This window comes from Stomoxys calcitrans, chromosome 1, assembly GCF_963082655.1.
Source record: "Stomoxys calcitrans chromosome 1, idStoCalc2.1, whole genome shotgun sequence".
In the NCBI taxonomy this organism is placed as follows: Eukaryota; Metazoa; Arthropoda; class Insecta; order Diptera; family Muscidae; genus Stomoxys; species Stomoxys calcitrans.
The window spans coordinates 208,756,586-208,770,587 of NC_081552.1; the positions used below are offsets into that span (position 1 = coordinate 208,756,586).

Here is a 14,002-nt window from a genome sequence, read left to right on the forward strand (position 1 = left end):
CGTTGCTCGTTAGTAAGTCTATTCATGATGAAATGTCAAAGCATACTGAGCATCTTTCTCTTTGACACCATGTCTGAAATCCCACGTGATCTGTCAAATACTAATGCATGAAAATCCTAACCTCAAAAAAATCACCCTTTACTTTTAATGCATGAAACCTATGTTGAAATATAGTCAGCTTTTAATTTTGCCAATCTATTGATATATTGAATGGAACCTAGTAAGATTTTCTTACGATAGGAAATTTTGACTGCTTGAGTATTAAAGGTCATATAACATGAAGGATATATATAGGAGCTATATCTAAATCTGAACTGATTTTTATGAAACTGTGCACACGTATTGCAACGTCAAATAAAGGATCTCATGCAAAATTTTGCAAAGATCTGACCAAAATTTTGGATTTTACAGCCTTAATTCGCCATATCGGATGGAAGATATATATGGGAGCTATATCTAAATCTGAACCGATTTTTATGAAATTGTGCACACGTATTGGAACGTCAAGGAAAACATCTTATGCTGAATTTTGTAAAGATCGGACAAAAATTGTGGCTTCTATAGCCTCAAAAGCCCATATCGGATGAAATATATATATATGGGAGCTATATCTAAATCTGAGCCGATTTTTATGAAATTTCGCACACATATTGGAACGTCAAGTAAAACATCTTATGCAGAATTTTGCAAAGATCTGACCAAAATTGTGGCTTCTATAGCCTTAAAAGCCCATATATATGGGAGCTATATCTAAATCTGAACCGATTTTTATGAAATTCCGCACACATATTAAGACGTCGAAAAAAACATATTATTGCAAAATTTTGCAAAGATTGGACCAAAGTTGTGGCATCTACAGCCTTAATACGCCATATCGGATGGGCGATATATATGGGAGCTATATCTCAATCTGAACCGATTTTTATGAAATTTTGCACACATATTGCAACGTCAAATAAAGCATCTTATGCAAAATTTTGCAAAGATTGTACCAAAATTGTGGCTTCTACAGCCTTAACACGCCATACCGGATGAAAGATATATATGGGAGCTACATATAAATCTGAACCGATTTTTATGAAATTTTGCACACATATTGCAACATCAAATAAAGCATCTTATGCAAAATTTTGCAAAGGTCTGACAAAAATTTTGAATTCTACAGCCTTAATACACCATATCGAGGAAAAATATATATGAGAGCTATATCTAAATCTGAACCGATTTTTATGGAATTGTGCACACGTATTGGAACGTCAAGGAAAACATCTTATGCTGAATTTTGTAAAGATCGGACAAAAATTGTGGCTTCTATAGCCTCAAAAGCCCATATCGGATGAAATATATATATGGGAGCTATATCTAAATCTGGGCTGATTTTTATGAAATTTCGCACACATATTGGAACGTCAAGTAAAACATCTTATGCAGAATTTTGTAAAGATCTGACCAAAATTGTGGCTTCTATAGCCTTAAAAGCCCATATCGGATGGAAGATATATATGGGAGCTATATCTAAATCTGAACCGATTTTTATGAAATTACGCACACATATTAAGACGTCGAAAAAAACATATTATGCAAAATTTTGCAAAGATTGGACCAAAGTTGTGGCATCTACAGCCTTAATACGCCATATCGGATGGACGATATATATGGGAGCTATATCTAAATCCGAACCGATTTTTATGAAATTTTGCACACATATTGCAACGTCAAATAAAGCATCTTATGCAAAATTTTGCAAAGATTGTACCAAAATTGTGGCTTCTACAGCCTTAACACGCCATACCGGATGAAAGATATATATGGGAGCTACATATAAATCTGAACCGATTTTTATGAAATTTTGCACACATATTGCAACATCAAATAAAGCATCTTATGCAAAATTTTGCAAAGGTCTGACAAAAATTTTGAATTCTACAGCCTTAATACACCATATCGAGGAAAAATATATATGGGAGCTATATCTAAATCTGAACCGATTTTTATGAAATTTTGCACACATATTGCAACATCAAATAAAGCATCTTATGCAAAATTTTGCAAAGATTGGACCAAAATTGTGGCTTCTGGACCTCGCCGGATGTTTCCATATGGGTTGTTAAACAATCAATCAAATTTCGAGCAAATATGTTCAAACTATAATAACTATGGTTGACAAATGAGCACTTTATAGCAACATTTCTCAAAATCTGACGAATATATAGATGGCAGCTATATATGAATCTGAACCGATTTCGAGGAAACTTCTTAGATATTGTGGCAGTTGTCGAGGAAAGTGTTGTACAAAGTTTTGGCAAGATTGATCAATAAATGCGCTTGCAGTGGCTAAATCTGAACCGATTTCTATGAAATTCACCAGTAATATTAAGAGTCATAAGGAAATCCTTCGTGCTAAGTTTCGAGAGAATCGGTTGACAAATGAGCACTTTATAGCAATATTTCTCAAAATCTAACGAATATATATATGGGAGCTATATCTAAATCTGAACCGATTTCTATAAAATTCATCAGTAATGTTGAAAATCGTAAGAAAATCCTTTCCGCCAAATTACGAGTGAATCGGTTGACAAATGACCATTTTATTGCATTATTACTGCAAATCGGACGAACATATATATGAGAGCTATATCTGAATCTGAACCGATTTCGAGCAAACTTCTCAGATATTGTGGTAGTTGTCGAGGAAAGTGTTGTACAAAGTTTTGGCAAGGTTGGTCAATAAATGCGCTTGCAGTGGCTCTAGAAATGAAAATCGGACGATATTTATATATGAAAGTTATATCTAAATCTAATCCGATTTCTATGAAATTCACCAGTAATATTAAGAGTCATAAGGATATCCTTCGTGCCAAATTTCGAAAGAATCGGTTGACAAATGAGCACTTTATAGCAATATTTCTCAAAATCTGACGAATATATATATGTGACAGCTATATCTGAATCTGAACCGATTTCGAGCAAACTTCTCAGATATTGTGGTAGTTGTCGAGGAAAGTGTTGTACAAAGTTTTAGCAAGGTTGTTCAATAAATGCGCTTGCAGTGGCTCTAGAAATGAAAATCGGACGATATTTATATATGGGAGCTATATCTAAATCTGATCCGATTTCTATGAAATTCACCAGTAATATTAAGAGTCATAAGGAAATCCTTCGTGCCAAATTTCGAAAGAATCGGTTGACAAATGAGCACTTTATAGCAATATTTCTCAAAATCTGACGAATATATATATGTGACAGCTATATCTGAATCTGAACCGATTTCGAGTAAACTTCTCAGATATTGTGGCAGTTGTCGAGGAAAGTGTTGTACAAAGTTTTGGCAAGATTGGTCAATAAATGCGCTTGCAATGGCTCTAGAAGTGAAAATCGGGCGATATATATATGTATGAGAGCTATATCTAAATCTGATCGGATTTCTATGAAATTCACCAGTAATATTAAGAGTGATAAGGAAATCCTTCGTGTCAAATTTCGAAAGAATCGGTTCACAAATGAGCACTTTATAGCAATATTTCTCAAAATCTGACGAGTATATAGATGACAGCTATATCTAAATCTGAACCGATTTCTATGAAATTCATTAGTAATGTTGAAAATCGTAAGAAAATCCCTTCTGCCAAATTACGAGTGAATCGGTTGACAAATGACCATTTTATTGCATTATTACTGCAAATCGGACGAACATATATATGAGAGCTATATCTAAATCTGAACCGATTTCGAGTAAACTTCTCAGATATTGTGGTAGTTGTCGAGGAAAGCGTTGTACAAAGTTTTGGCAAGATTGGTCAATAAATGCGCTTGCTGTGGCTCTTGGAGTGAAAATCGGGCGATATATATATATATGAGAGCTATATCTAAATCTGAACCGATTTCTATGAAATTCACCAGTAATATTAAGAGTCATAAGGAAATCCTTCGTGCTAAATTTCGAGAGAATCGGTTGACAAATGAGCACTTTATAGCAATATTTCTAAAAAACCTAACGAATATATATATGGCAGCTATATCTGAATCTGAACCGATTTCGAGCAAACTTCTCAGATATTATGGTAGTCGTCGAGGAAAACATTGTACAAAGTTTTGGCAAGATTGGTCAATAAATGCGCTTGCTGTGGCTCTAGAAGTGAAAATCGGGCAATATATATATGTATGAGAGCTATATCTAAATCTGAACCGATTTCTATGAAATTCACCAGTAATATTAAGAGTCACAAGGAAATCCTTTGTGCCAAATTTCGAGAGAATCGGTTAACAAATGCCCACATTATTGCATTATTATTGCAAATCGGTCGAACATATATATGGCAGCTATAACCAAATCTGAATCGATTTTCTCCAGTTTCAATGGGCTTTGTCTCTACGTCAGACATAATGTATGTGCCAAATTTGATAGGATGAAAATTGCGACCTGTAGTTTGTACACAAATGAACATGGACAGACGGACAGACAGACAGACGCACATCATCGGTATACTCATCAATTGGTTTATCTCTCTTCCTTCAGGGTGTTACATACAAATGCACTAAGCTATAATACCCTGTACCTTAGTGGTGGTGTAGAGTATAAACATGTGTGTGTGTGTGTGTGTGTGTTTATGTGTTCCAACTTGTAACCGCTAATAATGAAATCATTTGCGTGCTAACGGTCATTCAGCGTCTTTTTAATGAAATCAATTTTGTTTGTAGCGGGACATGGGGCAGCGGGCAAAGTCATTTTATGAACAATTACTCCAATATCGATTTTTATTAAAACCTTAAAAACAACCACAACCACAGCAACAGCAACAATAGTTAATTAATTGTTGTTTTGTGTATCTCTCTCTCCCTCTCTCTCTCTCTCTCTGTCTCTCTGTCTCTGTTTGCAGGTGTTAAAGAGTCAATGGGAAAAACATTGGAAACAGCCAAGGAAACGGTGGCCACCAAAGTGGAAGAGGTCAAACACGATGTAGAAACAACATTAAAGGATAAAGTGCACGATCTCGATGATGCGAAAAATGCTTTATTGGGTAAATTGAATTTAAATGCCGGAAAGACAGTCGAAACTGTGGAAAATTCTGCCATGGCCATGAAAGAAGATGCCGCGGATAAGGGCGAGACAGCCATGGACACATTGCACAGCATCGAGGAAACAATGACGAGCAGCAGTCAAGCTATGGAGGAGGCAAAGGAGATGGTGGGTTTGGTACGAACCAATACGGAAACAGATAGTTTGCGGACTTCAACGCCGGAACCGGAAATCGAACGGGCTCTGGCCAATACAAAAACGAACAAGGAAGATGGCGATGATGACGAAGACAATCCCCCAACACCAAAACCCACCTTAGCTGAATTGGAAAACCTCAGCCAAGAAGTGCTGCAGCAGCAGCAACACACGGTCAATGACATGTTGTCGGCCAATGACCATCAGGCAGACACGAAAATCGCCTTACCCACCGTCGCAAACACCTCCAGCACCACAGAGAGCAATGCCGGTTCCAGTGCAATGCAGTGAGTAGGTTGATTAGCAAGCAACGTCTGCCTGGCTGTCAGTCAGTCAGTCGGTCAGTCAATCAGTTAAGCAATCCATCTATATGTCGTACTCACCGTTCGTTGTTCGGCCATTTGTATACATAACAACTATGTGTGATGTTTTTGAAACTTTCATTGAATTCAGTCGTTTCTTCGCTCGTTGGTTTATTTGTTGTTGTTATTATTATTCTCCCCCTCCCATACAACGTTATACGTAATTTATTAAATGTACTCCATACATGATTTATTTATTTTTTTTTTTTATTTTCGTAGAATATAGAAAATATTTTTTTTTAGCTCATGCAAACAACTACATTACATACATAATTTGGCAAAAAAAGAGATTGTTTTTGTCAACAACTCAAAGGCTTCATTAGAGGCCTTATCTGTGCATTGTGACTTTGTGGTCATTGCACTTCCTGTGCCCCTACTCCTTTCTGAATAGTCATTTAATGAGAAAAAAAACCTTAGCCGTAGACAATTTAAAACATTTTTTTTTTCGATAGAATATTTAATGGATAGTGCTTTACATTTTATTAAGGTTGTAAAAGCAATTTGTCTTTTTTTCCCCCCCATAAATGTTAAAGATTCGATTCTACATATATTCCCATACATGCATACATTTATATATAAAAATTTTATTTCATTAATATTTGATATAAAATTTTTAGCACAAAATTTTGTTATTGGTATGTTGTTGAATGAAAATGAAATGTACATACAAAAATACCACAAACACATACACACACATGCTTAACATAAGTTAGTGCTAGTTTTGATATATGTGGTTGAAAAATGCCATGTGGGTATTAGGGAATTGAATTGAAAAAAAAAAAAAAAATAAGTAAAAGCGTGCTAAGTTCGGCCGGGCCGAATCTTATATACCCTCCACCATGGATCGCATTTGTCGAGTTCTTTTCCCGGCTTCTCTTCTTAGGCAAAAAAGGATATAAGAAAAGATTTGATCTGCTATTAGAGCGATATCAAGATATGGTCCGGTTTGGACCACAATTAAATTATATGTTGGAGACCTGTGTAAAATGTCAGCCAATTCGAATAAGAATTGCGCCCTTTGGGGGCTCAAGAAGTAAAATAGAGAGATAGATTTATATGGGAGCTACATCGGGCTATAGACCGATTCAGACCATAATAAACACGTATGTTGATGGACATGAGAGAATCCGTCGTACAAAATTTCAGGCAAATCAGATAATGATTGCGGCCTCTAGAGGCTCAAGAAGTCAAAATCCCAGATCGGTTTATATGACAGCTATATCAGGTTATGAATCGATTTGAGCCATACTTGCCACAGTTGTTTGATATCATAACAAAACACGTTGTGCCAAAATTCATTCAAATCGGATAAGAATTGTGCCCTCTAGAGGCTCAAGAAGTCAAGACCCAAGATCGGTTTATATGACAGCTATATCAGTTTATGGACCAATTTGAACCATACTACGCACAGTTGTTGGATATCATAACAAAACACGTCGTGCAGAATTTCATTCCAATCGGATAAGAAATGCGCTCGGTATAGGCTCAAGAAGTCAAGACCCAAGATCCGTTTATATCGCAGCTATATCAGGTTATGAACCGATTTGAACCATACTTGGCACAATTGTTGGATATCATAACAAAACACGTCGTGCAGAATTTCATTTCAATCGGATAAGAATTGCGCACTCTAGAGGCTGAAGAAATCAAGACCCAAGATCGGTTTATATGACAGCTATATCAAAGCATGGACCGATATGGCCAATTTACAATACCAACCGACCTACACTAATGAGAAGTATTTGTCCAAAATTTCAAGCCGCTAGCTTACTCCTTCGGAAGATAGCGTGCTTTCGACAGACGGACGGACAGATGGACGGACATGGCTAGATCGACTCAGAACGTCGAGACGATCGGGAATATATATACTTTATGGGGTCTTGGACGAATATTTCGAGGTGTTACAAACGGAATGACTGGATTAGTATACCCCCCATCCTATGGTGGAGGGTATAAAAATTGGAAAATCGTCAACTTCAATTTTGTTTTAAGACCCTACACCATAGAACGTAGGTTTTACTAACTTCGTCATTGCGTTTGTAACACATCGAAATATTGTTCTGAGACCCAACAAAGTATTTACAATATGTATATACTTGAACTTCTTTGGCATTCTAACTCGATTTGGCCATGTCCGTCTGCCTGACGAAACTTTCGAAGCAATAAAGCTAGGCGCTTGACACTTTACACAAATTCTTCCTATTAGAGTAGGTTGGGTGGCATTGTAAATAGGCCATATCGGTGCATGTTTTAATATAGCTGCCACATAAACCGATCGTGGGTCTTGACTTCTAGAGCCTCTAGATGGCGTAATTCTTATCCGGTTTGACTAAAATTTAGCATGAAATGTTTTGTTATGACAACTGTGCTAACAATGGTCTAAATCGGTTCAGAACCTGATATAGCTCCCATATAAACCGATTTCAAACAGTGACTTCTTGAGCCGCTGGAGGGGCTATTATTAATCGAAATGGCTGAAATTTTGTACGGAGTGTTCTGTTTTGACTTCCAACAACTATATCAAGTATGGTCTAAATCGGTTCACAACTTGATATAGCTCCGTTTGCCCGATTTGACTTTTTAAGTCCTTAGAGGACGCAATTTTTATCCGATTGGCTGAAAATTTTCATAAGGTATTTCCTTATGACTTTCAATAACTGTGCTTAGCATGGTCAAAATCGGTTCATAACGTGATATAGCTGCCATACAAAGCGATTTCGAATCTTGACTTTTAGAGCCGCTAGAGGGCGCTATTAATATCCGATATGGCTGAAATTTTGTGCGGAGTATTTTTTGACTTCCTAAAACTATGCAAAGTATATTCTTAATCGTATCATAACCAAATATAGCTCCCATATAAACCGTTTCCCCAATTTCACTTCTTGAGCCTTTAGAGGGCGCTATTTTTTTTATCAGATATGGCTGAAATTTTGCATGAGGTGTTTCCTTATGACTTTCAACAAACGTGCTGAGCATGGTCCAAATTGTTTCATAACTTCATATAGCTGCTATACAAACCGATCTTGAATCTTGACTTCTTAAACCGCTAGAGGGCGCTATTTTTTTTTTTTATCAGATATGGCTGAAATTTTGTACGGAGTGTTTTGTTCTGACTTCCAACAACTATGCCAAGTATGGTCTAAATCAGTTCACAACTTGATATAGCTCCCATATAAACCGTTTGTCCGCTTTGACTTTTTGAGCCCTTAGAGGGCGCAATTTTTATCCGATTGGGCTGAAAATTTGCACATTACGTTGTGCTATGAGTTCCAACATCCGTGCCGCGTATTTTCAAAATCGGTCTATAACCTGATAAAGCTGCCGTATAAAACGATCTCGGATCATGAATTCCTCAGACGCTGGAGGCCGCTATTATTATCCAATATGGCTGAAATTTTGTACAAAGTGTTTTGTTTTGACTTCCAACAACTATGTCAAGTATGGTCAAAATCGGTTCATAACCTGATATAGCTCCCATATAAGCCGTTAGCCCAATTTGACTTCTTGAGCCCTTAGAGGGCGCAATTCTTATCCGATTTGGCTGAAATTTTGAACGACGTGTTTTTTTATGACTTTCAACAACTGTGCTTAGCATGGTCCAAATCGGTTCATATCCTGATATAGCTGCCATATAAAACGGTCTCGGATCATACATTCTTGAGCCGCCAGAGGGCGCTATTATTATCCGATATGGCTGACATTTTGCACGGAGTGTTGTATTTTGTCCTCCAACAGCTATGCCAAGTGTGGCCTAAATCGGTTCCTATCCTTATATAGCTTCCATATAAACCGTGTGCCCAATTGACTTCATAACAGAACACTATATGCAAAATTTCAGCCAAATTGGACAAAAATTGCGGCTGGTAAGGGTTCAAGGAATCAGATTGGGAGATCGGTTTATATGGGAGCTATATCAAGTTATAGACCGATTTGGACCGTACTAGGCATAGTTGTTGGAAGTCATAACAGAACACTATGTGCAAAATTTCATCCAAATCGGATGAAAACTGAGGCTTTCCAGGGGTTCAAGAAGTCAAATCGGGAGATCCGCTTATATGGGAGCCATATCAGGTTCTTGACCGATTTGAACCGTGCTAGGCATAGTTATTGGAAGTCATAATAGAACACTACATGCAAAATTTCAAATCGGATGAAAACTGAGACTTCCAGGGGCTCAAGAAGTCAAATCGGGAGTTCGGTTTATATTGTAGCTATATCCAAATCTGAACCGATATGGCCCGATATTAAGTATCCGTGCAAAATTTCAAGCGGCTTGCTTAACGCACTGACGGACATGGCTGGTTCGACTCAGAATGTCGAGACGATCAAGAATATATATGCTTTAGGGGGTCCTAGATCAATATTTCGAGGTGTTACAAACGGAAAGACTGGATTAGTGTACCCCCATCCTATGGTGGTGGGTATAAAAACCATTTAACCAGCGACCACATGTGCTTCGCTTCGGGTGGTGGTGTTTTTATACCCTCCACCATAGGATAGGGGTTTACTAATTTCGTCATTATGTTTGTAAAACCTCGAGATATGCGTCTAAGACTCTATAAAGTTTGTGCACATTTTAAGTCGATCTAGCCATGTCCGTCCGTCTGTCTGTCGAAAGTAGGCTAACTTTCGAGGGATTAAAGCTAGGCGCTTGAAATTTTGCACAAATACTTCTTATTAGTGTAGGTCCGTTGGGTCTGTAAATGGGCCAAATAGCTGATATAGCTGCCGTATAAACCACTCTTAGATCTTGACTTCTTGAGCCGCCAGAAGGCACACTTCTTATTCGATTTGGTTGAAATTTTGCATGAGATGTTTTATTATGACTTTCAACAACTGTGTTAAGAATAGTTCAAATCGGTACATGACCTGATATAGCTGCCATATAAACCGATCTTGGGTCTTGGCTTCTTGAGCCACTAGAGGGCGCAATTATTATCCGATTTGGCTGAAATTTTGCACGAGGTGTTTTGTTATGTCTTTCAATAACTGTGCTGAGAATAGTTGAAATCGGTTCATAACCTGATATAGCTGCCATATAAACCGATCTGGGGTCTTGATTTCTTGAGCTTCTGCAGGCAGCAATTCCTATCCGATTTGGCTGAAATTTTGCATGACGTTTTTTGTTATGACTTTCAACAACTGTGCTGAGAATAGTTGGAATCGGTCCATAACCTGATATAGCTGTCATATAAACCGATCTGAGGTCTTGACTTCTTGCGCCTCTAAAGGGCGCAAGTATTATCCCAATTTGGCTGAAATTGAATTGTACGATGGCTTCTCTCATGACCTTTGACATACGTTTCGAATATGGCATGAATCGGTATTTAGCCTAATACAGCTCCTCTATACACAGATCTCCCTATTTTTCTTCTTCGGCCCCTAAAGTGCGCAATTCTTACTAGATTTAGCTGATATTTTACACAATGACTTCTACTATGGTCTCCAATATTCAGTTCAATTATGGTCCGAAATTAACCATAACTTGATATTGTTCCAATAACATAGCAATTCTTTTCTTGTATCCTTTGTTTGCCTAAAAAGAGATACCGCGCAAAGAACTCGACAAATGCCATCCATGGTGAGGGGTATATTATTTAGATTCGACCCGGCCGAAATTAGCACGCTTTTACTTGTTATTTTCTTTGTTCGACTCGCGCTGTTGGTCTCGATTCGTTATACTGCTGCTCTCGGGGTTTTCTCTGTCACTCTCTCTCTCTACTATTACCCTTAAAAACAAATTTTAATAATTTTGCCGCCGCAGAGGATTGAACTCATGATGTCATATTTGGAAGACTTTAACGCGTCCCCCAGCCTACTGAAATCTTCTTCTTTATGATGAAAGAACTCAATAGGAACTACTGCACCTGGGTTTGCAAGTCATGAACGGCATGGGAGTTTTGTGCGCTACATGGTAGTAGGCCTAGTTTCACAACTACCTCAACTAATTTTGTCTATTAAGTCTCTTGTAGAGACTTACTTACCTTCTTCAACAATCGAAAATTCGTTGAGAATTTAAAGTTTCATATACAAATTTGGTAGTTGGATGCCAATACTATGAATAGGATGACAACACTATGGGTAGGCGATTCTGAGTTGGTAAAGCTTGTTTTTGCTACCATCATGTTATTCAGCATCCGAACGTAGGGTCAATTTTCGTAGTAATGATTTTATCAAAAAAATATCTTTTATTTCCTTAAAACAAGGCTTTATTTGGACTAGGTATTCACTTTTTTCCAACCACATATCTCAAAATATCTGCACACCACTTCATAGACACATACACACTCACACACACACCTCCGTCTTGTGATTACTTACCAACTACTCGTATAGCTGTTCTAAATGTAGAATTGTTAAATATCAAATTTTTTATCCTGTAAATATTTTATAATGTTTCAATAAAGCCCAGAAGATTTTTTGCTAAACACCACTCAAAGTGTAAATATGTTCTCAATTCTTGACACTCACTCACGCATAACTGGCAAAAGGATTTAGTCGTGCCACCATCTTTATTTTGTTGGGGAGCTGGCGCTCCCTTAGTGTGTGATTGCAGCCCAAGGACACTCTGTTGTGTAAAAACCTCACCTGACATTTATTCCAGCAACGAACCACGTTGTAGTTGAATGCCACCCAAAAATCAAATGTAAATATGCAGGTGTAATAGCCACCACCTACTTACTCACCACAGTCGTAGTCAGGCACCACCAAAACCACCATCACCACCACCCAATATAGAGCTATTTACTTCCTATTAGACTAAATCACAAACAACGAATAAAGCCAATCAACTACCTATTATGTAATTAGCTTGACACCACTACCGCTAACGTCAGCCTCCTCGATTGCCACGATGATAGCAGCCAGTACTGCGGGAGCGGGGCTGGCCAGCTTGATGAGTGCCACACCACCTCCGGCAGCCAGCGAGCAGGAAGTCAATGCCCAACCAGTCAAAACGAAGGCTGCCAAGCGGCAGGAAAAGCTGGCCGCGGAGAGGGTAAGGCAACAGAAGCTGATACAAAAACTGTTGGAGGAAAAGCGGCCGGGCACCACGGAGTGGGAAAAATATGCGGATATGTTGGCCCTTTTTCGAAAATACAATCCCCATGATGCTTTTCGACGCGGTGGCACTCTAACAAAATTCAATGGCCATGGCACAGCGCCCATACGAGAAAATCCTCTGCATGGCATGGGTGGAGGGGATGATGACAGCAGTGACACCACCTCCGTGTGGGGTCGCAAAAGTCCCACGCGACGTTCAAGTGCACGTCTCGCTGGTCGTTTGCGTCCCACCTCAGCCAGTCAGCGCACAGTTATGGGCAACACGGCCAGAAGGAGCAGCAACTCCATAAGCAGCGGCCGAAAATTCGACTACAATCCCCACCGTTCGAGGGTCAGCGAACGCGGTGGCTCTAGCAGTGTAAGTTCTGGTCACAATCTATCCTATCTTCCCACAAGCAAAGCAAGTGCTTACCGTCTATCGCCCTCCTCTGGCACCCCTATGCCCACGTATGCACAAGAGAGTGTTAAATCTCCCCCAGAAATGAGATCACAACACTCGCTAGGTACAAATTCTTTCCAGCGTGCATTAGAACCTCTGTGGTGGCAACAGCAGACACATCTACCTCAATTGGGGCAGCAACAAGGCAAAGCGGGCCACCATACACCATTCTCACCGTCACGCGGTGGCAGTAGTATGCCATTTGCTGCAAAGTCTGCTCCCTTTTCACCATACTCTGCACTAACTCGTGATTCTTCTGCTAACTCTTTATCTAGTCAAGCCATGTACCCCGGACGCGTACGTTTGTATAAGTCCTCATTGGATTTGAGATTGCCAGCGTTGTTGAGCCCGCTGCGACAACCACACTCCCATCATCATCATCATCATCATAATCACCATCACCATCTTGTAAGACAACACCCACCGGTGCGAAACACCTCGTCTTTCCTGGCCACCCCACGTACCTCGCAGCCATTTAGCATAACGAAATCTTATACGGATCTCTACTTTAGTAGCACCAACAACAATAAGGAGAACGAAACATCCATTGCCCGGGATTTGAGTCCATTTTCGCCGCATCGTCATGCCCGGGACAAGAGTCCGTATAGAATACGCGATCGTTGTGAATATTGTCCCAGAAAATATGTGACCTAATCAGGGGTGTCTGAATAAAGGAATCTTGTGTGCTTCATTAAGTTTAGAGGTGGGGTTGTTTTATTTGAAAAAGAACCGACATCATATTGGGTAAGTTTTGTGCAGGGGAATGTTCGTAGGGGAGTTTTAAGTGGTATCACCGAGGTGCTAAATTCGGCTTTGGCAACCAAAGCCCTGCACAAAACCATTCATTGGTGACTGTTTTTGCTGAACTCATGAACACTACTACTGAACTGATCACACAGATCGTCTGCCCTGCAAGCATTTTTGATC

At 39.0% G+C, this 14,002-nt stretch overlaps 1 protein-coding gene across 1 annotated transcript in view; it reads left to right on the top strand.

Annotated features, from left to right (window-relative positions):
• The window catches only part of LOC106093691 (uncharacterized), a 33,392-nt gene extending 19,663 nt beyond the window's left edge, over positions 1–13,729 (top strand). Inside the window, exons 2-3 of the mRNA XM_059368375.1 lie at positions 4,878–5,499; positions 12,385–13,729. Coding sequence (XP_059224358.1) covers positions 4,878–5,499; positions 12,385–13,729 — 1,967 coding nt within the window. The remainder of the gene's footprint in view (positions 1–4,877; positions 5,500–12,384) is intronic.
• Positions 13,730–14,002: the final 273 nt, after the last annotated feature.